Source organism: Propithecus coquereli, unplaced genomic scaffold, assembly GCF_000956105.1.
Source record: "Propithecus coquereli isolate 6110/MARCELLA unplaced genomic scaffold, Pcoq_1.0 Scaffold1, whole genome shotgun sequence".
Classification (NCBI taxonomy): Eukaryota; Metazoa; Chordata; class Mammalia; order Primates; family Indriidae; genus Propithecus; species Propithecus coquereli.
The window spans coordinates 15,260,339-15,287,154 of NW_012133857.1; the positions used below are offsets into that span (position 1 = coordinate 15,260,339).

The window sequence follows — 26,816 nt, forward strand, 5'->3', positions numbered from 1 at the left end:
GGATGAAAAAAAAAAAAAAAAAAAAAATCCAAAATGTCCCTCTCTATTTGGGCTGACTGGGCCGTAGCCCACTGCTCCTTGCTGAGGGAGGACCTCAGTAGCCTCTCAGGCTTGGGGGATTATCCGCAGACAATTGAGAATCCAATGAGGACATGTGCCTAGAGAGGACACAATGCCCCAAATCACTGCTACAAAGCTCCTCACAACATTTCAGAATTACCACACAGACAAAAGGATGATCAGGATTCCAACATCCTACTCTATATAATATGGACAAAAACATTCCCCCTACTTTCAAAATGAGATAGTTCTACTGATTTTTTCCATTTAAATCACATTTTTCCAGACTTCTCTATGCACATGTATACACAAACCAAATTTAACATTAACAGGATTATGTTGTATATGTTCTTTCGAAACAGCTTTTCTCTTTCAACAATAGCAGAAGACACCCTGCCACAACGTGGCTGCAGAATAGCCAAAACTCAATTAAATTTATAACCAGAACAGTGATTAATGCTAGCCCTGATGTACAGACCCTGCTGGCTACCCCCGCCCTTATTCTCCCTTCTTCCCAGGATGACAGCATTCTAAGCTGCTATATGGCTACTAAAGATCATATTCTCAGCCAGGCATGATGGCATGCACCTATAGTTCCAGCTACTCAGGAGGCTGAGGCTGGAGGATCCCTTGAGCCCAGGAGCTTGCCTGGGCAACAGAGCAAAACTGTCTCCTAGAAAAAAAAAATCTTAAGGACCATATTATCCAGCCTCACTGCAGCTAGGTTCTGGCCAATATAAGAGCTGAAGTATACCATGTCCAAATCACATCCTTACCATGCCTTCTTTTTCCTACTGGCTGGAATGTAGTTGTGGTGAGTCATCTCAGACCATGCAGACAAGGGTGATACCACAAGGATGCAGAATAAAGTGACAGATAGTACTTGGGCCCTGAGAATGTCATAGAACAGGACTTTTACACATGAGAAAAACATCTTTCTTGTTTCAGCTATTGTTAATTTGGACGTCCTAGTACAAGCAGCCTAATATACCAACCAAGACAAAGTATCAAGAAGAGATTCACAATTTTATAGCTCTGAGCAATACTACTTCCCATAAACACTTGAGAAAACATCTGTATTCCACAGAGGGTCTGAGATGCCCTCAGGCACAGGGCTCAGAAGAAGGCACCACATCTTTGAGGTTGCAATTTGACAGTGCTCTAGCACCCAAGGCTTGTATCTTCTGCCCCTTAGCACTAGCCTGCTGTTGAAAAACAGGCAGCAGGCGCATGGTACCTTTTCTATGGTGGGTTTTGTGTACTCCAGTATGCTGCTGCTCCTCTATACCACATAATGGTTAAGAGCATAGGCTTTAGGCTCAGAATGATCTGAGTAGGAACTCTAGTTATCTTTTAGTAGTTCTAAGAATTTGTGCAAGTTCTCATCTATAAACTGTGATAATAATTCACAAGTTTAAACAAGATATGGTCTGGAAAGTGCTTGGCACTATGTATAGCATATGGTAAACAATAAGTATGTGCTTTTATTATCTTATGCTAATTAAATAACAACTTTTAGATAACTATTATTGATAAACCAACTCAAATCTGGAGACAGTTATCTCATTTTAAAAACAGCTCTTCCTTTTTAGCCATCACTAATTAAAGGGCTCTCCTAACTCAGGATGGTAACACTGCATCCTTGGTGATTCTGCTCTTTTAGGTGAGAAATTTGCCTTCAGCTCAAGTTAGAGCTTGTTAGCCACCCGCTGCAGCATCGACAATCATGAATGGATCTAAATTTTTTGTTAACTTATTGTATTAGTTTTCTATGTCTGCTATAACAAATTACTACAAATGTAGGGGCTTAAAACAACGCAAATTTATTATCTTAGTTCTGGAAGTCAGAAGTCCAAAATGGATATCACTGGGCTAAAATCAAGGTGTTAGCAGGGCTGCATCCCTTCTGGAGGTTCTAATGCAGACTCTGTTTCCTTGCCTTTTCCAGCTTCTAGGATGGCTTGCACTCCTTGGCTTGTTGTTCCCTTCCTTGATCTTCAAAGCTAGCAGTTCAGCATCTTCAAATCTCTCTCCGACTGAATCTCTTTCTTCCCCATTTAAGGACTCTTGTGATTACATTGGGACCACACAGATAATCCAGGATAATGTCTCCAACTCAAGGCCAGTCATTAGCAAACTTAATTTCCCTCTGCCATATTACCCAGGAAATTCACAGGTTCCAGAGATTAGAACATGCACATACTTGGGGGCCATTATTCTGTCTTACACACTCATGTATCTTTCCAGAACAAATAACTTCAATTGCCAGGGTTTTGAAGGGAATAGTGATGATATTCTGACAGCAAGAGACGAAGGATGCTCTAGTTAACGGGAACATAGCCTCCACAGGAAGGTGTGTATGCAAGATACCAGTGTAGTTTAAAACACTGAGCCCTTTTAACTATGACTGCAACAACTTCACTGCTATCTTAAAAGATATTAAATAATTTTTTTTTTTTTTTTTTTTTTGAGATAGAGTCTCACTCTCTTGCCCGGGCTAGAGTGCTGTGGCATCAGCCTAGTTCACAGCAGCCTCAAACTCCTGGGCTCAAGCAATCCTTCTGCCTCAGCCTCCCAAGTAGCTGGGACTACAGGCTTGTGCCACCATGCCCGGCTAATTTTTTCTATATATTTTTAGTTGTCCAATTAATTTCTTTCTAATTTTAGTAGAGACGGGGTCTCACTCTTGCTCAGGCTGGTCTCGAACTCCTGAGCTCAAACAATCCGCCCGCCTCGGCCTCCCAGAGAGCTAGGATTACAGGCGTGAGCCACTGCGCTCGGTCGACATTAATATTTTTCACTCTCAAGGAACTAGGGAAAGAAAAACAAACTAAACCCATAGCTAGCAGAAGGAAGGAAATAATAAATAGAGCAGAGTTCAACAAAATAGAGAATAAAAAAACAATAGAAAAAAATTAACAAGAGTTGGGTTTTTGAAATGATCAACAAAATTAACAATTCCTTAGCTAGATTAATAAAGAAAAAAAGAGAGATGATTCAAGTAACTAAAATCAGAAATGAAGAGGGGACATTACAACAGATGCCACAGGAAAAAAAGGGTTATGAGAGAATACTATGAAAAATTATATGCCAATAAACTGGATAACCTAGAAGAAATGGAGAATTTCCTAGAAACACACAACCTACCAAGATTGAAAATGAAGAAATAGAAAGCCTGAATAAATCTATAACTAGTAAGGAGCCTGAATAAATAATCAAAAATCTCCCAAGAAAAAAAGTTCTAGACTTAATAGTTTCACTAGTGAATTCTACCAAACATTTAAAGAACTAACACCAATCCTTCTCAAACTTTCCCAAAAAATTGATGAGGAAGGATCATTTCCTAACTCATTCTATGAGGCTAGCATTGCCCTCATACCAAAGCCAGACAAAGACACTATAAATCAATATCCTTTACGAACACCAATGCAAAAATCCTCAATAAAATATTATCAAACAGAATTCAGCAGCATATTAACAGGAACACACACCATGACCAAATGGGATTTATTCCACAGTGCACACAGTGTTGAATAAAAGTGGCAAGAGTGGGCATCATTGTCCTGTTCTTGATCTTAGAGGGAAACCTTTTAGTTTTTTACCATTGAATATGATGTTTGCATGGGCTTTTCATATATGACCTTTATTACATTGAGGTAAGTTACTTCTATTCCTAGTTTGCTACTTTTATCATGAAAGGGTGCTGAATTTTGTCAAATGCTTTTTCCACATCAGTTGAGATGACTATTTGGTTGTTTTCCTTCATTCTGTTAATGTGGTGTATCACACTCATCAATTTTTGCATGTTGAACCATCCTTGCATTCCAGGAAAAAAATCCAAAAAAGGAAACTTAGAAAACAACTCCATTTACAATAATATCAAAAAGAATAAAATACTTAGGAATAAAAGTAACCAAGAAAGCAAAAGAGTCATATGCCAAAAACCACACAATACTGCTGAAATTAAAGATAACATAAAAAAATGGGAAGACATCCATGTTCATGGGTTCGAAGACTTAATATTGTTAAGAGGACAATATTATCCAAAGTAATCTATAGATTCAATGCAATCCCTATCAAAATCCCAATGGCATTTTTTGCAGAAACAGAAAAATTCATCCTAAAATTCATATGGAATTTCAAGGGGCCCCAAATAGCCAAAACAATCTTAAAAAGAACAACAAAGATAGATACTCACACTTTCAGATTTCAAAACTTAGTACAAAACTACAGTAATCAAAATAGTGTGCTACACATAAAGACAGATAGACTCAATGGAAGAGAATAGTGCTGAGAAATAAACTCAGGTATATGAGCAAATGATTTTTGACAAGGGACCCAAGACCATTCAACGAGGAGGAAAGGACAGTCTTTTCAACAAATGGTGCTGGGAAAACTGAATATCCACATGTAAAGAATGAAGCTGGATCAATACCTAACACTATATATATAGAAAAATTAATTCAAAATGGATCAAAGACCTAAATTGTAAGAGCTAGATTTACTAAACTCTCAGAAGAAAATATAGGGCAAAAGCTTCACGATAGTGGATTTGGTGTTGATCTCCTGGATATGACAACGAAGGCATAGGCAACAAAAGAAAAAATAGACAAAGTGGACTTCATGAAAATTAAAACCTTTTGTGCACCAAAGGACACTATCGACAGAATGAAAAGGCAACAAACAGAATGGCAGAAAATATCTGCAAACCGTATGTCTGATAAGAGATTAACATTCAGAATATATAGAGAACTAAAACTCAGTAACAAAAACACCAAACAACCTAATTCAAAAATGGGCAAAAGATGTGAACAGACATTTCTGTAAAGAAGATGTACAAATGGACCATAAGCACATGAAAAGATGCTCAACATCACTAATCATTAGGGAAAGGCAAATCAAAACCACAATGATATACCAACTCTCACCCACCATGATAACTACCATCAAAAAAACAGAAAATAACAAGTATTCATGAGGATCCAGAGAAACTGAACTGTGTGCATTATTAGTGGGAATGTAAAATGGTAGGGCTGCCCTGAACACGATACGGTGGTTCCTCAAAAAATTAGAAGTATAACTACTATATGATTCAGCCATCTCACTTCTTTCAGATATCCAAAAGAATTGAAAGCAGGATCTCAAAGATGTATCTACACACCTGTATGTTCATTGTAGCATTATTTCCAATAGTCGAGAGGTGGAAGCAACTCAAGAGCCCATCAATGGATGAACGGATAAACAAAATGTGATATATACATACAATGGAATATTATTCAGCCTCAAAAATGAAGGAAATCCCATCACATGCTACAATATGCATGAATAATCTTGAGGGCATTGTGTTAAGTACAATATGACAGACTCAAAATGACAAATACTGTGTGATTCCACTTATATGAGGTATCTAAAGTAGTCAAATTCATAGAAACAGAAAGTAGAATGGTGGTTGCCAGGGAGAAATGGGCAGTAGTTTAATGGATATAGAGTTTCAGTTTTGAAATACGAAAAAGTTCTAGGGGCTTTTGCACAACACTAATATACATAATACTTATTGAACTGTATATTTAAAAATGGTTAAGATTGCAAATTTTATGATATGCGTTTTTTTCCCCCCCAACTAAATTTTTTTTTCTTTGACATAAGGTCTCACCATGCTGTTCAGGCTGGCCTCAAACTCCTGGATTCAAGCAATCCTCCCACCTTAGCCTCCTGAGTAGCTGGGACTACAGGTGTGTACCACCATGTCTGGCTCAAAAAAATTTTAATTAAAAAAAAAAGTTACGACATTTTGACAACAATTAAGACAAAAATTGGACCCCAGTATCATTTAAGCCATTCCTGCCAAAGAAAAACTCAATTGCCAAACACTTTAAACATGGACCCTGGACCAAATCCCTCCCACTGTATAGGTGTGCTTCTAACTCACCTTCGCTTCGGAGCCCTAATGAAGAGCTCACAGAGTAGTCTGCCCTGCTCATCCTTATAGTCTCGGATGGTGTTATAGAGTTCATGGCACACGGCAATCTACATACAGGAAAAGGAAAAAAATCATCAAAAAAGTGAACAGAAAGCCAGTCCAAGCATAAGGATTATCTACTATATTTACTATGCTTCAATACCAACATATCCATAAAAGGCAAATAGAGAAGAAAAAAGATGAGTTCCCAAATTACTACATAGAAACCCAAGCCTGAAATATGCTGATAATATCTATCCTTTAAAATAATCATTAATAATTGATTATATTTTTGGTATCTTTCATCAGATTTATGCTACTGGTGATTTTTTTCTTTTAAACTAAATGAGTTCATATTGGTGATAAGTCATCCAACAGAAGGGCTTCTCACTACACAGAGAATAAAATCTAAACTCTTAATATTGCTTACAAAGGCCCTAAATACTCTGGCTGGTTGGAGCTCACCAGTTTCCTTCTTTCTCCTGACCATATCTGTAATCATGACACACCAAACCCATCCCTAATCCAGCCCCTCTGCACTGGTCCCCTCTGCCTGAAACACTCTTCCCAAGGGCTCTGCAGGATTGGTGTCTTCTCATAAGAGAATCTTCCAGAATAGTCAGTCCAAAACAGCCTGAATCACCCAAAGTTTTCTTCTTAGCACTTATTATTAGCTAAGAATACTTTATTATTTATTTGTTCACTTATTTACATTCTACTTCCCCCACACTGGAATCTAACCTCCATGTAAAAACTGGACTTATCTCACACATGGTTATATCCTAACCATGAGAACAGTGCACATGACAGGCACATAATTATTTAATGAATGAATATATGATATAATATACTGATATTCTTGATTATTTCAAAATATTAGATTATACTACTACTGTAAGACTTTTGGTTAAACACATACTTTTCATAAAAGAAAGGTTAAGATCAAGCCAGAGAAAAAAGTGGAGAGGCCTTGCATCTTAACCTTTTACCATTAAAGGAAGGGTAGAGGAATTATGGAAATAGCAAACAGAAACTGTGTGATCCAAGTTACTCACAGGATCTACAGTTGGAAGATTGGAAAGTCTCCTCCTTTTCCTGCTTGGGCCTGGTGTGGACACAGAATGGTGCCCGTCATCAAAGTCGCCACTGACACTGCTGGAAGGGGAGGTAGCTCTTCTTCTCTTGGAACCCATGGAATCCAACTTCTTCTATAAGAAATAATTAGCCATGTTCTTATATTTAAATTTAGACTTTGCCACCAAGCCCTAGGCTGATCACCTGCCACAAAACTCCTGGCTCACTTAGGAGGATATTTTAACTTGTTGCAAAGGAGTTTAACTAGCTATAAGTTTTTTTAATTTAAGTTCTGGATCTTGTTGCTTTTGCCTTTTCACTTACCAGAATGCTACACTTTCAGCTTTGATGGGACAAATTCAACAAAAATATACTTATTTGTATATCAATAATTTTGAATGACTCAATCACTTCTGGTCCCAAGTTTACTCTAGACTGGAGTTTCCCAATCCATGTGTAGTGGTATATCAGTATGCTGGAGGTACTGCTCTCTCAGCCCCTGAGGCAATCAGGCAAGCCTGGGAGACAGAGGCCCCAAGGTAATCACCTCTGAAGTCAGCAGCCTCATTTGCTTTCCCATGTGCCTTACAATTATGACCATTTTCCAGGAGGACCATGATGTGGAAAAAAGTAGGAAGCAGCACCTAAGACAAATGAGTAGTGCAAAAAAGGTAAGGGGACAGAGCACAATTAGCCTTTTAGCATTTTAAACGTACCCTAAAATTAACACCCTGAAAATGAATTTTCACCATTCACTGAAGCAGGATCCACAAGACATACTCCTGGAAAACACTCACCGACACTTGTCATACATAGGCAAAGGTAGCAAAACTGTCCTTTGAAACTCTTCTATTAATCAAAATACTTCATTTTCAGTTATATGTGGTACTACTCTATTCCCATAAATTTTGAAATCATAGCTTTAAGTCTCAGTAAATAATCTGGAAGAACACCTCATAATGTGAGCTTTTAGGTCTCGGTCCTGCATGGTTGTTCAGAAACATAAATATTTCCTTGGTTTTGGGCTGGCTGCTAAGTAACCAATCTTAACACAACTTTACAAATATATGCATTTGACAATACACAAGAAATGCAACCACTGAAACGACCTGCTACAGACAGAAAGGGTGTATACCAAAGAAAGTCCTACAACGCTTATGTGATTTACTAATAATAATAGTACTAAATAGTATATTGTGATTTCAAAGGGTATTTTAAAGCTAAAAGGAAAAACAGATCCCAGTTTCACTCACTGACATTCAATTTCAGGAAACTAAGATACCAGCAGCTGAATGATTAGGAATAGTAGAGCACTGGTTGCCAGTAGTACAGAGAGAAAAGTTGGGGATCTCCAGGGAACAGAAAGAGCAAAACAATCAAATAAAAAATCCGGCTAAGTAACTAAGAAACAAGAGGAGTTTCCTATCTCTTTCTTCAAACTAAAGTACACATGGTGTTTTAAAACAGAATCTACTATGATGACGTTCCTTCCTTTAGGTTTTGGTTTATTACACGTACATTAGTTTGAAATTGGCTAAAAGTAGCTAAAAGCTTCAAAATGCTTAGGCCAAAACTTAGCCAAGTTTTGTTGATTTTTGTTCATTGTATAAAAGGCCTTTAAACTTGCTTCAACTCATTAAGATAAAAAAATTAAGAATCCTTGGTAAACAATCTATGACAAGGACACAATTGAATTTGATGAACATAAGGAGGGAATATTTATGAAAAGGATAACAAAAATTTAAGAAAGGTGGAAGGGAAAAGGCAAGGAAGGACAGAAAAGGGAAAGGGTGTAGATGATCAGTAATTTACCAGCTTTACCAGAGCACAACCAGCGCCTCGAAAAGCCAGTCTCCTCATTATGTCTGAAGGCCAAGTGAAGCCAGTGGGAGAAGGCAGGGCTATAGAAGTGCTGATTCAGTGTTAGTATATTCAAAACTGAAAGAGAAGAACAAGGCAGAGAAAGAGGAAATAGAAAAGAAGGGTCAGAAGGAGTAAAAATGAGCACGAATAGATAGAAAACATTCAAATAGGACTGCTAAAGAAAGGTAAGAGAACTGAAGAAAATAATCGTATCAGTTCTCTGGCACCTATCAAACAGCTTGCAAAGGCTCGGGCACTAACAGTACCCGGCATTTCTTTCATTTTAAAACCAAACCCTTTCATATGCTTAAAGATGTTTCACTGAGGTCCCTCTTTACTCACATGGAATGACTGTCAATTCCAGGAATGAAGCATGCCTGCCCAACTGTCCCCTAGTCAATAAGAGTAGAGTTCAATCACAGAGCTGGAATAGAGAGTAAACACATGTGGGAGGCTCACATGTGACACCAAGTGTTGGCAAGTCGGAACAAACCGAGACTGGCTCATGTGAGCAAAGAGTCTGGAAAACTCTTCCCCACCAAAATTCAGAGAAAGACAACATTTCTTTCCAAAAGTCCTATCTGCATTGGGAAGACATCATATATAAGTTTAACAAGGTTAAAAAAAAAAAATTCTTCAACCATTTTGGCAGGAGCTCAAAATTACTTTTACAAATAATCCACTAAAAATCAAATGACAAAAAATGTAAATTATCAGTATGTGTATGTAGTTGAGATGATACAATATCCCACAATCTTTGAATCATTACTTTGATAAGACAAGAAACAGATGCAACTCACGGATAATTTTCAAGATTTTTCTCACCCAAAGAATACATTTTAAAACGTTATGTTGCAAGTTTGGCAAGAAAGTCAATGTTGTAAGGTGGGAGAAGCAATAGGACCTATGCTGGTAAGACCAGGAGTCCCAGGTCTTTTACCTCTAGTTATCTGTTTGATACTGCCTGAATCACAACCTCTCAGATCTGTTTTTTCATCTCTAAAATGAGAACAGTAAACTGTACCTATATTCTTTGGATTGCTGTGACAGTGAAAGGAGACTGTATGCATGAAATCATTTTGAAATTTTGAAGCACAACTCTAGGACTGCATGCTCCCTGGGCATCTTATTAATTTTATTAGCCCTGTCTTATCTGGGTGCTTGATTTATCATCTTTTTAATAAATGTATTAAAAGTACAATTAAGTGCAACCTTTAAGAAAAGTTTGTGTAGTTTAGAAGGCGTGTAAGCATCCCTTCGGCGTTTTTTTTCCATGAAGAGGAACGAAATAGATTCTGCAGCTCAATTTCAGGTTTTAAAATCGCCATGATTACAGTCACAAGTTCAAAAGTCTGACAACCAATGATAATTTACAGTGGACAGTAAAGAATACTTTATAATGTGCAACTGGGAGACTATTTAGTCAGCATAGCCAAATAGTTTGACAGTTTATAAACTTTATGTACTCCCCTGTATTTCTAGTCATATTCAGTACTGTAATACATGCTTAAAACAAACATTTTAGAAAACAGAAGACTCAAAGAAAAAAAAATGCACCTATAATCCTATTTCCCAGAGAAAAACCACCCTTAACATTGGTGTTGAGAATTTTTTATATTTATCTATGCCTTAGTTACCTTTTTTTTTTTCACCAAAGTGTCAACAAACCATATGTATTATTTTGCAGCCGGTGTTTTAACTTAGGGAAGATTCTTTAAAGTTAACATTCTTTTTCATGATGTTTGATGGCATGATAATAGTCTATCATACAGATATACCACAATTTATTTATCTCGGGGACTGGGGTAGAATATTGATTTTGGTGGTATTTTGTACATTCCCAAAGACAAAGAAAGTCATCAAGTCCCTTCCATTCATATTTGTTATTGTTTTAATCTGAAACACCTCTTCAAAAGATACTGTCCAATCATCTATTTTGAATCTTAAAATCCAAAATATTGACAATATGATAATAATAAATCAAAAATTATACTACGTTTTAATATTTACATTGTGTCCAATTTGCCTATGAATCATATTTGGGAAAAGTGCACTACCAAATGGAAAAAAAACACTTAAAATCATTTTTGAGGAGTCCTAGTGTGTTGGAAAGTAAAATCTTTTGCTCTAACACATGCCTCCATAATTGTAAGAATGTCTATATTCAGTATAATGTGTACTTATTTGTTTTTCAGAATTTCTTCTATATTTTTGCAACTCTTTCTCCCCCTTTAAATTAAAACTTCTTCCTTATAAAAACAAAACTATGCTTCCCCAAACCAGGAAATGTACAGTTTTCAAAACCGCGATTCTTTGGGGTGTTGAGATAAGAAGCTAAAATATCTAGCTTCTACTCTACATACAAGTTCCATTGATAAAAATACTCGGAAAAAATACGGAAAGAAAAAAGATCATCAGGAGAGTTTGTGTCGAACCGTCAAGAAACCACCACCAAAAAAGGAGGCCTACAGCGGCGGAGGAAATGAAGGACTTTCCCGACCTGTCACTGGCAAGGGGACTAAGGAAAACGTTGACAGCTTTGAAGCTGCGCCGCGACGAGCGGGAAAGCAGGGCGCGGGGAGTTTCTGGGCCGTGGCGCGCCTTTGTCCCGGCTGGCAGGTGCGGCAAGGCTGCTGGGCCCGTCCCGAGGCCCGCCGCCGCACCCCGCCCCGCCCCGCGCGCCGGGCCCGACCGGCGCGTCCCCACGGCCGGGGCGGGGCCTCCGCCGCGGCTCCCGCCCGCCCGGGCCCACACAAAGGCCCGGCAGCTGGCCGAGGGGGAACGGCCCCGCCCGCCCCGGGCCCGGCCTTACCCAGCCACTCCGCCGCCTGCAGCCCCGGCCGCGGTCGCCGACCGCCGCGCCCCGCCCCGTGGCCGCCACGGCTGCTGCTATTGCTCCTCCGGCCGCGGCCGCTGCCGTCGCTCCAGCACCCGCCGCCCTCACCGCCCTCACCCCTCCCGGTACCGCCGCAAAACCAGCCCGGCGGCCGCCAAGCAATCCCGGCTCCTCACGACACTGCGTGCGCGCGCACGCGAAAGGGCGGTGGCGCACTTTACGGCGGCGGCGTAACTGCGTGGCGCTTGCCAGAGGCCTCAGATCGCACGTGGCGCCTGCGGAGATACCTTGTTGCCACTGCTTCTCCTACCACTGTGGTTTCCTTAGCCAGCATGAAGCGGCCGAGTGAGTGGGGTCGGGAGGTGGCCGTGGAGGGAGCCCTGCTTGGTGGTCGCCGAACCCACCGGGGCGCTCTTCTGCGGAGGTTGGGGTGGGATCCTGTGGGTAGGCCGCGGCCTTGTCCCCACGTAGAATCTAGAGTTGAAAGACCTTAGGGTGATTGTGCGCCGGCTCACTGTGCGGAAGGAAGACTTGGCCAGGTTCTCATTAGGCAACAGCGTCTGAGCCAGGCTTTGCGCCCAAAGATTTTTCTGCGGGCACGTGCACGTCGGCTGAGAGGTGCCTCCCAAACCCACTGTTCCTCTTCTGAGTTGTGATTTGTAGTGCTTGAGACGAAGTGGCTGTAGTTTGGGATCTCATACACTCCTGTGTGTGATTCCATTCTAATGTGGGAAGAGTACATGCAGGGAACTTGGACTCCATTTTGGATCTATTGAATTAAATTCTTTAGGACTTGCTAGTGGCATGTATGTTTGTATTAAGCACCCCACATGATTCTTAATGTTGGGTTTGACAGCTAATAACACAAAAAAGGACGTGATTTCTATAGTGGGTTCACTAAAAACTAAGCAGACCAATCGCGTTAGTCCATTTGTCATTTGCTTTTTTTCTAGAGTTGAAAAAAGCAAGTAAACGCATGACCTGCCACAAGCGGTATAAAATCCAAAAAAAGGTAAGTGTTGTGGTAAGGAGAGTTATACCAAATGTATTGCTAAACTGATTTCTGCTTCACTCTCCTCATGGGGAAGTCTGGATTAATATGATTTAGTCTTGGGAAATGGGATTGGACCATGGGTATAAGCTTTCAGGCATCAAGAGTGCAGCTGTGAGTGGGGGGAAGGAGGGCAAGGGCGACATATGTAACCTAAACATCTGTACTCCCATAATATGCTGAAATAAAAAAAAAAAGTGCAGCTGTGGGAAAGTACAGTAATTTGGTGATAAGAAAGTCTGTAAACTCTGCTCAACGTGTTAATAATCTCTGCAGAGACCCTTCTAAAATTTTGTTTTGTTTTGTTTGAGACAGAGTCTTGTTCTCTCACCCTGGGTAGAGTGCAGTGGTGTCATGTCATCATAGCTCACTGCAAGCTCAAACTCCTGGGCTTGAGCGATCCTCTTGCTTCAGCCTCCCAGGTAGCTGGGACTACAGGTGCATGCCACCATGCCCGGCTAATTTTTTATATTTTTGTTGGAGATGGGGTCACTTGCTCAGGGTGGTCTCCAACTCCTGAACTCAAGCGATCCTACGGCCTCAGCCTCCTAGAGTGCTAGGATTACAGGCATGACCCACTGTACCTAGCTTAAAGATATTTTCTTTGTTTTACACATACATTGTGCATGCTCTCTGCGTGCTTCCAATTAAAGCTCCATTTTCCTAGGACATTTTCCGGGCATAACCAAACTGCAGCCAGATTGGTTTCTCACTTCAATTCTACTTAAATGAAAATATTTTTGTAAACAGATAACCTTTGTTTATTATAATAGGTCCGAGAGCACCATCGAAAATTGAGGAAGGAGGCTAAAAAACGAGGTCACAAGAAGCCTAGGAAAGATCCAGGAGTTCCAAACAGTGCTCCCTTTAAAGAGGCTCTTCTTCGTGAAGCTGAGCTAAGGAAACAGCGGGTAAGTTATGTTAGCCGAAATTTTCAATGAGTGGTGTAGTGTGGGTATGTGTTTTTTAAGAGTAAGGAAACAGCATTAGTCACTGGCTCACCTATTTATTTTATGGCTTGGACACAGATTGAAGAACTAAAACAGCAGCAGAAACTTGACAGGCAGAAGGAACAAGAAAAGAAAAGAAAACTTGAAACTAATCCTGGTGTTAAGCTATCTAAGGTGGAACCTGTGAAAGAGGTATGATTAGGTCCCTTTGTAAATGAGATGAATTCTGGTACAGAAGTAAAAGCACATACAAAGGGCAAGGGCTGCTAAGCTTCTTGGGTGGAAGAAAACTGAGTTCATACTCTTTCTTATTTAAAATATCAAATTAGCACTACTGCTAATCAGCTATGGAAAATGGAGATACACGTTACAACTGCTGTACTTAATAATTTTGTGTGCTTTTCCCCTTATCGTTATCCTCTAGGAATTTGGGCATTGCAAAACTAAGAACAAAGCCATTTCGGGTAAACCGAGTTCAAAGAAGTCGTATTGTCAAGAACTTAAAAAGGTATCTGAACCTAGGTCAGTGTCTAAAAATGGTAACGAGGTTTAAAGGACTCAATTCATTTCTTGACCTAATACCAGCCTTGTAAAGATGGAAGTAGAGTTCACCTGAGCTGGAAGAATCCTTTAGCAATTTGGCTTATCCTTTTTAAGATCTTTCCTGTTACGCTTAACTGATGGAAGTATTTTCTTTGTTTTTACATTTTTGCGTGGACACAGTTATTCCCCCAAGCATGACTTACAAAGTGGCAGTTTGTCTTAAACATGTTGACATAGGATTTTTAAGATTGAGGAAAGTATATTAATGTAAGTAGTGTCAACATAAGTACTGAAATACTCTGTTGAAACCTAAGTAGAGGTCACGATGGTGACGTCATCTTGGGGTTGTTGCTCCACAGTACTCCCATCCCCATTGTTCATTTTCTCAGGCTCCCTACCCTCTGTGGATAGGACCTGACTATGCCTCTCAGCAGCTCTTGGCAAGGCCAAAAGGGCTTATCAAACTACATAATTCACTGTGGGACGATTGTGTATTAGATATTGGGGTTATTTCTGCTTTTGAAATCCATGTTGATCAGAAGCTGCTGAACAAGCCTCTATCTATTTTATTTTCCTATGTGAGAAATGATGAGCATGTCAACATTCTTCATACCAAAGTGAAGACATGAGATCCAACTCTGATCTTACCTTGCTGATAATGCCAGTAGGCTCATGTTGAAGGTATGACCAGAGCAAGGATGCAGTTCTGATCATTTTTCCTTGACAGGTGATTGAAGCCTCAGATGTTGTGCTAGAGGTGTTGGATGCCAGAGATCCTCTTGGTTGCAGGTGTCCTCAGGTAGAAGAGGCCATTGTTCAGCATGGACAGAAAAGGCTGGTACTTGTATTAAATAAATCAGGTGAGCCAAGGGAATGCCCCTTGTCTTCCATGTGCACTGGTGAGGTATGAGGAAAACATCTTAACAGTCTGATTGTCACTGAGGACTGGTAAGATCCAACTCTGACCTCAGCAAAGCCAGAGCATTGCCCTCTGGTTGCCAAAGACAGTGCTGGGCAGTGGCAGGGGAAAGGTGGGTTTTACAAGTTATTCGACTGGTTTCTACTGTTCTTTTGCCATTTAATACTTACCATTGTAGCTTATTTAAGAGTGTAAGTTTCTATACCCAGCTTACTGTGTAGCATGTTTCATGTAGGAAGTTATGACTGTGTGCCAAATTCCCCACACCTACACTATGTTGAGTATTAGTTCAGGAGTGAAATAAATTGGGATGGATGTGACAAAATATTTAAGTGAAATGCATAATTATGTATCTGGGTTTGAGCAGCAGGAACAGGAACAACCAGAACCAAGATTTATAAAGCATAAAGTTGAAATGGGACCATAATTATTGGGGTTAGGAAACAGATGGCTGCAAACTGAGAGTAAATTCTGGAAATAGAGGTATAGGGTTAGTGGGGTCATAATCCAGATGTTGAGTCTGTCCTGAAAAGGTGAGCAATGCAGGGGGGATTAAAGTACAGGAGTGTAGATATTGAGCTTGGTTAAGAAAAGGGCAGTATGGTAAGAGTTTATCCTCCCCCCAATTTTCCACCTAAATCTTTTTGAAAAAACAGAAGAGGCAAACCAGAGCAAAATCAGCAGTTTACCCTATATTGCAGATTAATCTCGACAAAATGACTAAATGGAGCATGTGTCTTATTTCTAATTCATGTCAGATCTGGTACCAAAGGAGAATTTGGAGAACTGGGTAAATTATTTGAAGAAAGAATTGCCAACAGTGGTGTTCAAAGCCGCAACAAATCCAAGGGACAAAGGGAGGATAACCAAGGTACTCTCTACTCCTAGTGGTGAGAAATGTGGTTCTTTCAGATTTTAGATGGTTGAAATATGATGAGTTTATAAAATCTTGATTTAAAAAATGAAAAATTACAAGATCCAACTCTGATTTCATCCGGAGATCATCTGGAAGGCAATAAAGTATAGCAATTTTAAGAGCTGAGTGCTAGAGCCAGATTGCTTGGTTTTTACTGACTTGGCACAATAATTAAAGTAATTATTTGGAATTTCAATATGTGAAGGTAAAGAAGAAAGCTGCTCCATTCAAAAGTAAAGTCTGCTTTGGGAAAGAGGGCCTTTGGAAACTTCTTGGAGGTTTTCAGGAGACTTACGGCAAAGCCATTCAGGTTGGAGTAATTGGTGAGTTTCAGTTCATAACGTTTTTATTTAAGTATCAAGATTCATGTTAAGTAACAGTGTATGGTGTTGTCAAATAAAAGCGTTGCTCAAATATTAGCTTTTTTCCCACCTTATCAAAAACACATAACCACTCACAACTTAAAAAAAAAATCCTTCCCACATTGGGCAAGAAAAAAAAAAATATAAGAAAAAAAACTTAATTGCTGCCGGATTCAGTTCTTTGTTTTGACTGAGCACTGTAGGAAATTGGCTTCTAGAAACTCTTGGTTCGTTTGAATTAATAGTCTTTTCCTGCCCTTTCTTTACTTGTGCAAGAAATGAAGAAGCTAAGGTTGGTCTTAGTGGTGAAGTGAAGACGCTCAGATCCAACTCTGATCTTGCACTAAACATCAGGCAAATGTAAAATTAGGCAGTGAAATTTCTATAATTACCAACACATGCTTTTTACATCTGTTCATTTCCCATTTATTTGTAGGCTTCCCAAATGTGGGGAAAAGCAGCATCATCAATAGCTTAAAACAAGAATGGATATGTAATGTTGGTGTTTCCATGGGGCTTACAAGGTATATTGAGCTGATCCATAATTATACTATTTTATTTGTTTTTTTGGCTCTATTACCCAGGCTAGAGTACAGTGGCATTGTCATAGCTCACTGCAGCCTCAAACTCCTGGGCTCAAGCAATCCTCCTGCTTCAGCCTCCCTAGTAGCTGGGGCTAAAGGCACACATCACCACACCTGGCTAATTTTTTCTATTTTTGGTAAAGATGGTGTCTCACTCTTGCTCAGGCTGGTCTCAAACTCCTGACCTCAAGCGATCCTCCCACCTTGGCCTCCCAGAGTGCTAGGATTATAGGCATTAGCCTCAGCGCCTAGCCTGGAATATTTTATTATTGTAGATGAGTAAATATGATTTTATTTTGATTATCTTGAGAAAGACAATTTTCTTTCTTTTTTTTTTTTTTAAAGCTGTCAGTGAAAGGAAGCAGGTTAAGCCATTGTCGTACTTGGGGAAGAATTGACTGGAGTGGGACAGTTGTTCACCATTTAGTTTGAAAGACAAGATTAGGAGGAAAGCTGCCTTGGAGGAAGTGATGTTTGAACTTGGCCTTGAGAAATGAATAAAAGTTTGCCAGATAGAAGGGGTATTTATAGTAGAAAATACAGCATGTGTTTAGGTCAGTATGTGTTTAGTCAGTGTTTCTCTTCAGAAGAGGCGGATATGCTATTAGGGTTTTAGATAAACATGAAGCAAATGATGATAAACTGGATCTGACTGACTGTGCTGAGTTTGTTCAATCCAACCCTGAGCTTCGTGTTCTGTCTCTTGCCCTCCAGATAAACCAATGCCCCCATCAATTCCATCTCTCTTCTTTCAGGAGCATGCAGGTTGTCCCCTTGGACAAGCATATCACAATCATAGATAGTCCATGCTTCATTGTATCTCCACTTAACTCCTCCACTGCACTTGCTCTGCGAAGTCCAGCAAGTATTGAAGTGATAAAACCGATGGAGGCTGCCAGTGCCATCCTGTCCCAGGCTGACACTCGACAGGTAGAAGCATCCCTTTCCTTGAGGTCCTTACCACTATTTTGTCTTTTGTCATAAACATTTTATATGTGTACTACATCAGATGATGACAGTTCTATTTTTTTTTTTAAGGTAGTACTGAAATATACTGTCCCAGACTTTAAGAATTCTCTGGAATTTTTTACTACACTTGCTCAGAGAAGAGGTCTGCACCAGAAAGGTGGAACTCCAAACGTTGAAGGTGCTGCCAAACTGCTGTGGTCTGAGTGGACTGGGTAAGGCTTCTTTTTGTTGGCATTCTGGTGACCACATAGAATAAAGAACTGATTTTTGACAAGTCTTGTTTTTAATATCAGTGCCTCATTAGGTTACTATTGCCATCCTCCTACATTCTGGACTCCTCCTCCATATTTTAATGAAACTATTATGGCAGACATGAAATGTGGTTTTAATCTGGAAGAACTGGAAAAGAACAATGCACACAGCATAAAAGGTGAGACTTGTGTTTCCCTGCTGCCTTCATTGGCTGATGGGCCAGTACAGGTCCTATCTGTTCACATGGGATTTGTTCATTTCTTAGCCATTAGGGGCCCTTTTTTGGCCAACAGTATCCTTTTCCACTCTTCGGGTCTGACAAGTGGAATAATAGAGGGAAAGGACATACATGAAGTAGTGCCAAAACAGAAAGAGAAGGAGGAGGAGGAGAATAAAGAAGACATGAACAGTGACCAGGAAATTGTTAATAATGAAATTGATGTAAGTATGTTCTCCATTTCTTAACAGAGTTTAAAGCTGAAGTGAGTTTTCTAGCATCATAATGTATAATGAATGGTAAGGGGCAGAAGTTAGAAATAATTTGTAGTCAACTGGAAGAAGCAGCCCCATACAATTTAGGTATTTGAGGCTTGTGATCATTAGTCTTTATTTTGCACATCCTGTTACATGTACCTTCAAAGACTTAATTTTTCCAGGTACCTAATTACTTGGATTAATGAGCAAAGGCTACAAATCCAGCACCTTTTTTTGGTCCCACAGGAAAAGAGCTCGGACATGTCCCCTGCAGAAGAGACATGGGAGGTACTGCCTGAGGAGTCTACAGCAGGTGAGTCTGGGGCAAAGAGCTTCTAACAAAGCATCATGGTATGGAATCACTCATGCTTTTTAAAAATAAAATCTTACTTTATTTTCCCACAATATAGGTGAACAGTCTACAAGATCTTTTGTCTTGGATAAAGTGATTCAAGAGGATGATGCTTATGATTTCAGTACAGATTATGTGTAACAACAGTGTCCTTTTTTGAGACGTTTTAACATTGTAAGACTTCTAAATTGTATGTGTATACTGTGCATTTGTTATGGTGTGTGACATAAGCTGTAAATTTTGTGAATGTTATATTCATTAAATACAGTCAGGCAAGTAGGAATGCCTCATATCGCCTCTTATAATACCAGGAGTGGATGGAAATAGTTATCTGGATGGAAATAGTTATCTGGAAGCAAACAAACAAAAAACCCCAGATACCTATTGAAAAATGTAACTTTTATTTACAGATAGCAATAGGTTACAAAATTAAAACCAAGCAGCAGTTTTGAATTAGCTGGTAAGCTAGCTGAACTAGCTATATCAACCATGAGTCCATTCTTCTGGTCATTCCGCATTATAGTAAGAAAACACTTGGTGAGGCAGATGGAGACATTTATATTATAGTCTACCTGGACGCCAGACAGGGCAGTTTGTTCTCTTTACCCAGCTGAAACATCTTTTTCCATGGGTTGTTACAGGCAGGCATTGAAGCCTAGCAACTGTTAACTTCCCACACATACTGTCTTGCAGGATTTCCTGAGAAAAGCTTATAGTTTAAATTCTATTTCATTTTATGTTTGAGATCTCTGTATATCTTCGGATTAGGCTGAATTTGCCTGTTGGATCTGGAATATACCATTTTTCCCAAACATCCATATATGAAGCAGTCCTTCCCCATGGCTTAAAGTGTCCATTCCAATGGAGTAACTTGGCAGCTTTTACAAACTGGGGTGAATATCGTTTTCCAGCACTGGAACCTTAATAATTCAGAGAAAAAGACCAGTCAGACACAAGACAATGCTACACCAAATGGTGCAGAAAACAGAATCAATGGCTATATCCCATCTTTAGCTTAGGCCATTGGTTAATTATTTCTACTTACCAAGGTGGCGGACATTCCACATAGGATCAATGGTGGAGTGCTGTTGATAAAATACGATAAGTAGAGGAGGTGTTGTGATGCTGCCAGCCAGTGTTCTGCTGTATAGTCCCTCTCTTGGTGGGACAGATAACAAATGTTAGTGAAGAATACTATCTCCTGTTAGTCAAGATTTCCAGAGATCAAATATAAGACTTTTCATAGCTGAGCCAGTTACATACTTACTCCACATTGAGTTTCATCCATTTTTCCAGCTGGTTTGTTATATTCTGTCGTTTCCATTCTGTCAGGTTTGCAACAAAAACTCCAGGATTAAATGAGCAGGTGCTGGCTTTCATGGAAAGCTTACGAATTCTTTCCTTTTTATAGTCAAGATAGCCAATATAATTGTACTAAAAACACAAATGGGATGTATATATTTACTGTTTCAAACAGAGTAGATACAATCTTACAGCTGATAAAGAAAAAATCTTGTTAAAAACTAAATTCTCAGGTCATTAGCAAATAAAAAACTGATAATTGACACTCTTAAGTTAGAATAGGAACCTAGATTTTGACATACTGTATCAGATGTTCAAGGACAATTAGGTTGTAAAGTCCATGAACAAATCTACGGAAAAGCAGCCTTGAGTTTTGGAATGAAATAATTCAGCAAAAACAAGAATTCCCTGAATTTGCCACCTCTTCCCATTAAACTATATTACAGGCAGTGGGGTGGCTGGTAAGTAACTTACCTGGTTCCCTGCTCCACGGATGACAACTTTAGTAGAGATTGAATCACAATCTTCTGAAAATGCAGCTGCATGTCCTGGCTTCAGTGGTGTATTAAAAAGGGCAAGAATATCACCTGAAGTAAATAAGCTGTTAAGATTTACATTTCCAGTTGCCTTGAGATTGATTCCCTTTTCCTCCCACTTCTTCCCATGGTGACCTTTTATTGGAGACCATAAATAAGACAACCACTACACATACAATCTAGATGGAGAACAGCACTCATGGTGACAATCTTTGATACCTTGCACAATTACATCATCGTCCATATATATGGCCTTCTTTTCACTGGGAACCAGAATTGGCAAGTAGAACCTTGCAAAGGTTAACTGGAAAAGGAAAGAATCATTGGCAAAAGATACTGCAGTGGCTGTGCTTTTATTTACATAGAAACTCCTAGAATGCTCTCAGTACCCATGCAGGAGAAGACAGCCAACCAACTCTTAGATCCACCCAAGGCTTGGTCCCTAGGGAACTACTTGCATTACAGCCAAAGTTACCCAGGTATTCCAATCTTTTCCCATCATTGTACTACCAAGCACAAACAAGGATGCATGGAACTTACTGGTTTCATGGATTCCCCTTGGTCAGGATCCTCCTTTACTTTCCCTTCCAAAAGTTTAGTGTCAAAATTCACAATTTTGTACCTGATGCTTTTCAGGGGATCACTGTTGAGCCAGGACCTGGTGAGGATAAAGCACCATATTTTAGTTTTAAATAAGCATATCTCCAAACCAATGGGGCATAATATAACTTAAGAGAAACCGTAAGACCCAAATAGGTGTTTTCAAGCTCCTTTAATCTTTCTGAGCCTTGGTTTCCTCACCTGAAGTGAGGGCATTCCCACAAAAGTCCCTCCCTAAACCAAGATTCTATGGTAATTCTCTTCCAAAACTAGAACTACTCTAGAAAAACTATGGAATTAAGAACATTCCATCACATGGACCATTCAACTCAACCCTCCACATACACTGCTGAAGAAAATGAGTCAAAGTATGAAGGTAATGAAAACTAATTACCCAAGAAAGTAATCGGTCTGCTATCTACAAGTTTGACTTATTAATGCACTGTGATGATCGTAAGTAATTCCTCCACCTGTGTCTGAGGCACTACGTGTATGAAAAGCCAGTGTTTCCTAAGGAAGTCATGCATTTTCCCTAGGTCTATTTCATATCAGCATTTCTGTAGTATATATTAATGTGGTTTTTGTTTCTATATTTTAGTGTGTTCCGAGGGGTTTTTGTCATTTTTTTCTTTCCTATTTAATATGCATATAAATGAGTTTTTAAAATATGAGAAAATCATTTTAACTTTCACAAACTAAATATGAATCATGGAGAAGACAACAAGGACAGAAATGTTTTAGAACTCTTACTACTGTTAACCTGTTAGACAAGCTGCTTCTTGGAATAAACTTTTTAAGTCTTTTTTTTTTTTTTGAGGCAGAGTCTCACTCTGTTGCCCGGGCTAGAGTGCCGTGGCGTCAGCCCACCTCACAGCAACCTCAAACTCCGGGGCTCAAGCGATCCTCCTGCCTCAGCCTCCCGAGTAGCTGGCACTACAGGCATGCATCACCATGCCCGGCTAATTTTTTCTATATATATTTTTGGTTGTCCAGCTAATTTCTTTCTATCTTTTAGTAGAGACGGGGTCTCACTCTTGCTCAGGCTGGTCTCGAGCTCCTGAGCTCAAACAATCCACCCGCCTCGGCCTCCCAGAATGCTAGGATTACAGGCGTGAGCCACTGCGCCTGGCCTTTTTTAAGTCTTAATTCATTTTTAAAACATGAATTAGACTATCAGATTGGGTTTCTATTTATCACAACAATTAAAATTGTAAGGACCATTTACTGAGCAATTTGCTAGGTGTTTTATATGTATTTTCTCATTTACTTGACCCAACAATCCTAAATTGGATATTTTTGCCCAATAACTAAATGAAGAAATGGGCTCCAAGCTTCCCCACATCACTGAGCCAGGATTTGGATCAGGATCTGTGCTCTCAACTTCATCACACTTCCTTGCTCTTGTTCCCAAGTCCCTTCCCACTCTAGATCAGAACTACTCAGAGCATGTCCATGAGATAAGGAACTTGTGACCTATAAATCAACATGCTGCTTCCTTCACTGAGAATGTCTTATTACCAAAACATCAGGTGAAGTTAACTCTACCTAACAACACAGTTGATTACTTCTTGGCATAAGCCCCTTATATCATTTCTGCTATCATGGGGACATGCTTATAATACAATAAAAGATCTTACATGTGCAGCTTGTATGTGCTATAGTCTCAAATTGTATAAAACAATACATATAATGCAGAAAGACAATTCCCAGATTGGCAGCTGGCCTGCTCTGAAGCATCCTCCAGAAACAGAATCAGGCAAGCAGAGCTCACCGGAGATGGTCTGCTGTATTATTGAGCGTAACAATGTAGAAAATCACATTGGAATGAGTGTTGTGCTGAATGCTGTTTATGGCTGCAATGGCCCCTCCAAGCCTGTCTTCAGATGCAGCAATGACCACAGGAATCTCCTCTTGTCTCCAGTCTGCTGCATGTCGGGGAGCATTTGGGACAAAGTCTATAGGCTGAAGCCCCACAATTCCTGAATCTGAAAAGAACACATGTAAGGAAGGTTCTGTGATACAAACACAATTCGATACGCTTCTAATAAAGAGTCCAAGACATGGAAAGAGGTAAGGTGTGGATTATCGTACTGATGTACTTCATTCTCCCCCATTAAACTCTGAAGTATACGTCCCAGAACTTTTGTTTTCTCATATGTAACCAAGCTTTTGGAAAAGTGAAAGCTTTTTTAAAACAGGCTGAAGGCACTCTGATATACTACAGGTAGGAAAATAACAAAACCTTTCTAGAATGTATCATGGCAATTTGTATCAAGAGTCTTAAACACACACATGGCTTTTGACGCAATCATTCCCCTTGCCACCTCTTTTAAGCACAAAATCTGAAGTGTAATCAAAAGTTACAATTTGGCCAGGCATGGTGGGTCATGCCTATAATCTTAGCACTTTGGGAGGCCAAGATGGGAGGATCGCTTGAGGCTAGGCAAAACCAGCCTGAGCAACAGAGCGACACCCTATCTCTACAAAAAATAAGAAAAATTAGCCAGGCATGGTGGTGCACACCTGTAGTCCCAGCTACTTGGGAGGCTGAGGTAGGAGGATCACTTGAGCCCAGGAGTGTGAGGTTACAGTGAGCTATGATAATGCCACTGCACTCTAGCTCAGGCAACAGAGTGAGACAATTAGTGAAAACCTAGAAACAGACTAAATCAGTGTTTTTCAAATCATAAGTAGGTATGAAATCAATTTAGTGGGTCACAATCAGTATTTAAATAGAAAGTTTCTGGATTGGCATAGAAAATTGAATTAGAACAGAAAAGGAAGTGTATTGCACAAAGCAACTGCAATTAGTGTTCTGTAAATGTCCTTGCCTTTCATAATATATTCATTTACTCATCATTCACTGAATGCTGAGCACCTACTATGTGGCAGGCAATATCAAGGCATTGGGGTTACAGCCATGAATAAAACAAGTATCTACCATTATGGAAGACAGACAATAAACAAACACACATGTATATGTGTGTGCTGCATGTAATACATTTCTTTTTTTTTTTTCTTGAGACAGTCTCACTCTCTTGCCCAGGCTAAAGTGCTGTGGCATCAGCCTAGTTCACTGCAACCTCAAACTCCTGGGCTCAAGCGATCCTCCTGCCTCAGCCTCCCGAGTAGCTGGGATTACAGGCATGTGCCACCATGCTCGGCTAATTTTTTTCTAATTTTAGTACAAACAGGGTCTCGCTCTTGCTCAGGCTGGTCTCAAACTCCTGAGCTCAAACAATCCACCCGCCTCGGCCTCCCAGAATGCTAGGATTATAGGCGTGAGCTACGGGGCCCAGCATTGTAATACATTTCTTATTGTGGATTGCCATTAAAAATCTGAAAGTAAAAAAAAAAAAAAAAAAAGGCCTGAAAGTCATTATACCAAAAGATGTTTTCCTATGGAAACAAACTATATGCCATTAAGATTATATATGAAGAGTTTCTGCTAACATGGTGACATGCTTATGATATAATCACATGGAAGAACATGTCCTATGTACAGTTTGTAGTATAATCTCACTGTGTAGCAAAACATACACATGAAGAAAAAGACTGGATGGGGGAATAAAAAAAAAGACTGGGAGGCTGAGGTGGGTAGATCGCTCAAGGTCAGGAGTTCAAGACCAGCCTGAGGAAGAGCGAGACCTCGTCTCTACTAAAAAATAGAAAGAAATGATCTGGACAACTAAAAATATATATATAGAAAAAATTAGCCGGGCATGGTGGCTCATGCCTGTAGTCCCAGCTACTCGAGAGGCTGAGGCAGTAGAATCGCTTGAGCCCAGGAGTTTGAGGTTGCTGTGAGCTAGGCTGACGCCACGGCACTCACTCCAGCCCAGGCAACAGAGTGAGACTCTGTCTCAAAAAAAAAAAGACTGGAAGGCACTAAGCCAAAATTTTAATAACAGTTACCTCTAGGCATTGAAATCATTCATGCAACTAATATTTATTGAACAACTCCTAGTATCAGCCATTATCTGTAGGCACGTGAGATAAAGCAGTGAACAAACTGCTCTGACAGAACTTGAATCCTATTTTCTTTTTTATAAATTTTCCCACTGAAAGCATGCACTACCTTTATATACATTAAACATCTTGTTATAAAATGCTATCAGAGCACTCTGAAAGGGGAAAGCTGTTAGTGTCTTCCTCTGGTTAACTACGCTAGGTAGCAATCCAAAAATGACTTTTGACAAACACCCTGAAGCCTCAAACATCCCTCAATACCACAGCAGAGCAGTATGAACAACTAATTTAAAATAACTTGCAACGTAATTATACAATGAATTGATTTTTTAAAACCAGTTGACAAGGCTTTATGATTTTGTTTTATTACTAGAGTCCCCAGATGGAGATGTACAAGTTAAAGGAAAGTAACAGGTGAAGGAAAGTGACCAGACTGACACTCCAGTGACTAGAGCAGACATCAAACACCAGGGACACTTGCCTGCCCTCACCTTCCAAAGTCCTCGCCTGCTGAAATGTGAGCAGATATCAGCCCACACAGGCTCCTCTGAGGCTTCTGATTTGATGAAAAGCAATACTCTGTCAGATCAAACCCTTAGCAAACAACTGCACTACAGAAAGAAGAAAAGTGGGGGGCAGTGCAAGAGCATAATGAATACCCACCATGCCTTCTCCCAGAGTCTTCTGTAACTTTTGTTAAGACCTTAGAGCTTTTTTCCCGTTTAACATAGTGACGCAACTTAGGATGTGGGACACAGAGAACTCTGGGTCCTCAACAGATCCCGAGGCATCTATCTGTAAGGGTTCCCATACCTGAAACCTCATTCCTCAGCAAACTGCTCAAGCTGAGGAAGTTATGGTGCAAGACCAGTAAGAAGAGAGCAACAGCCAGGACCAAGATGACGATGTTTACTGAAACAGATGGGAAAAACCTGCATTACACGTCTTTACTTTTGACCAGGTATCAAAACAATCTAACTTGTAGAAAGAGCATACCTTTACGGAATGACATTTTTCTCTTCTGTCTTATATAAATATTAGTTATTAACCCTACAAAACAAAAACAAGCACCCAAAGTCATTAAGTATATGAGAATGGCCATCAAAATGCCTAAACACTTTTATTCGGGTAGAAACATGAGGCACATATGGTACTCTGTCAGAAACTTGAATTAACAGTTTCCAAGAACCCAAGTCGGGATCTGAAATTTTTATGGTAGTAAAAATATTTCCAAATAACTTGGAG

The 26,816-nt window shown here is 39.8% G+C and overlaps 3 protein-coding genes across 3 annotated transcripts in view; 1 reads left to right on the forward strand and 2 right to left on the reverse strand.

Annotated features, from left to right (window-relative positions):
• Positions 1-11,873, reverse strand: part of PBRM1 (polybromo 1) — a 141,902-nt gene extending 130,029 nt beyond the window's left edge. The window contains exons 1-3 of the mRNA XM_012661922.1: positions 11,769-11,873; positions 7,075-7,227; positions 5,990-6,087 (exon numbers count right to left, since the gene is read on the reverse strand). Of these exons, the coding sequence (XP_012517376.1) occupies positions 5,990-6,087; positions 7,075-7,212 (236 nt within the window). The 5' untranslated portion in view covers positions 7,213-7,227; positions 11,769-11,873. The remainder of the gene's footprint in view (positions 1-5,989; positions 6,088-7,074; positions 7,228-11,768) is intronic.
• A 72-nt stretch (positions 11,874-11,945) lies between these two features.
• GNL3 (guanine nucleotide binding protein-like 3 (nucleolar)) lies at positions 11,946-19,434 on the forward strand. Its single transcript, XM_012662038.1, has 15 exons — positions 11,946-12,137; positions 12,746-12,804; positions 13,617-13,754; positions 13,872-13,985; positions 14,218-14,301; positions 15,064-15,196; positions 16,014-16,126; positions 16,377-16,494; positions 16,970-17,057; positions 17,873-18,047; positions 18,156-18,298; positions 18,380-18,516; positions 18,604-18,779; positions 19,059-19,125; positions 19,223-19,434. Exons 1-15 carry the CDS (start codon positions 12,125-12,127, stop codon positions 19,303-19,305), a joined length of 1,641 nt encoding a protein of 546 aa, XP_012517492.1. The 5' UTR covers positions 11,946-12,124; the 3' UTR covers positions 19,306-19,434.
• A 108-nt stretch (positions 19,435-19,542) lies between these two features.
• Positions 19,543-26,616, reverse strand: GLT8D1 (glycosyltransferase 8 domain containing 1). Its single transcript, XM_012662153.1, has 9 exons — positions 26,568-26,616; positions 26,385-26,483; positions 23,374-23,587; positions 21,543-21,660; positions 21,222-21,306; positions 20,941-21,053; positions 20,432-20,598; positions 20,210-20,322; positions 19,543-20,084 (listed from the first exon to the last, which is right to left on the reverse strand). The coding sequence occupies exons 1-9, from the start codon at positions 26,581-26,583 to the stop codon at positions 19,894-19,896; spliced, it is 1,116 nt and encodes a 371-aa protein (XP_012517607.1). The 5' UTR covers positions 26,584-26,616; the 3' UTR covers positions 19,543-19,893.
• Between the last annotated feature and the right edge of the window lie 200 nt (positions 26,617-26,816).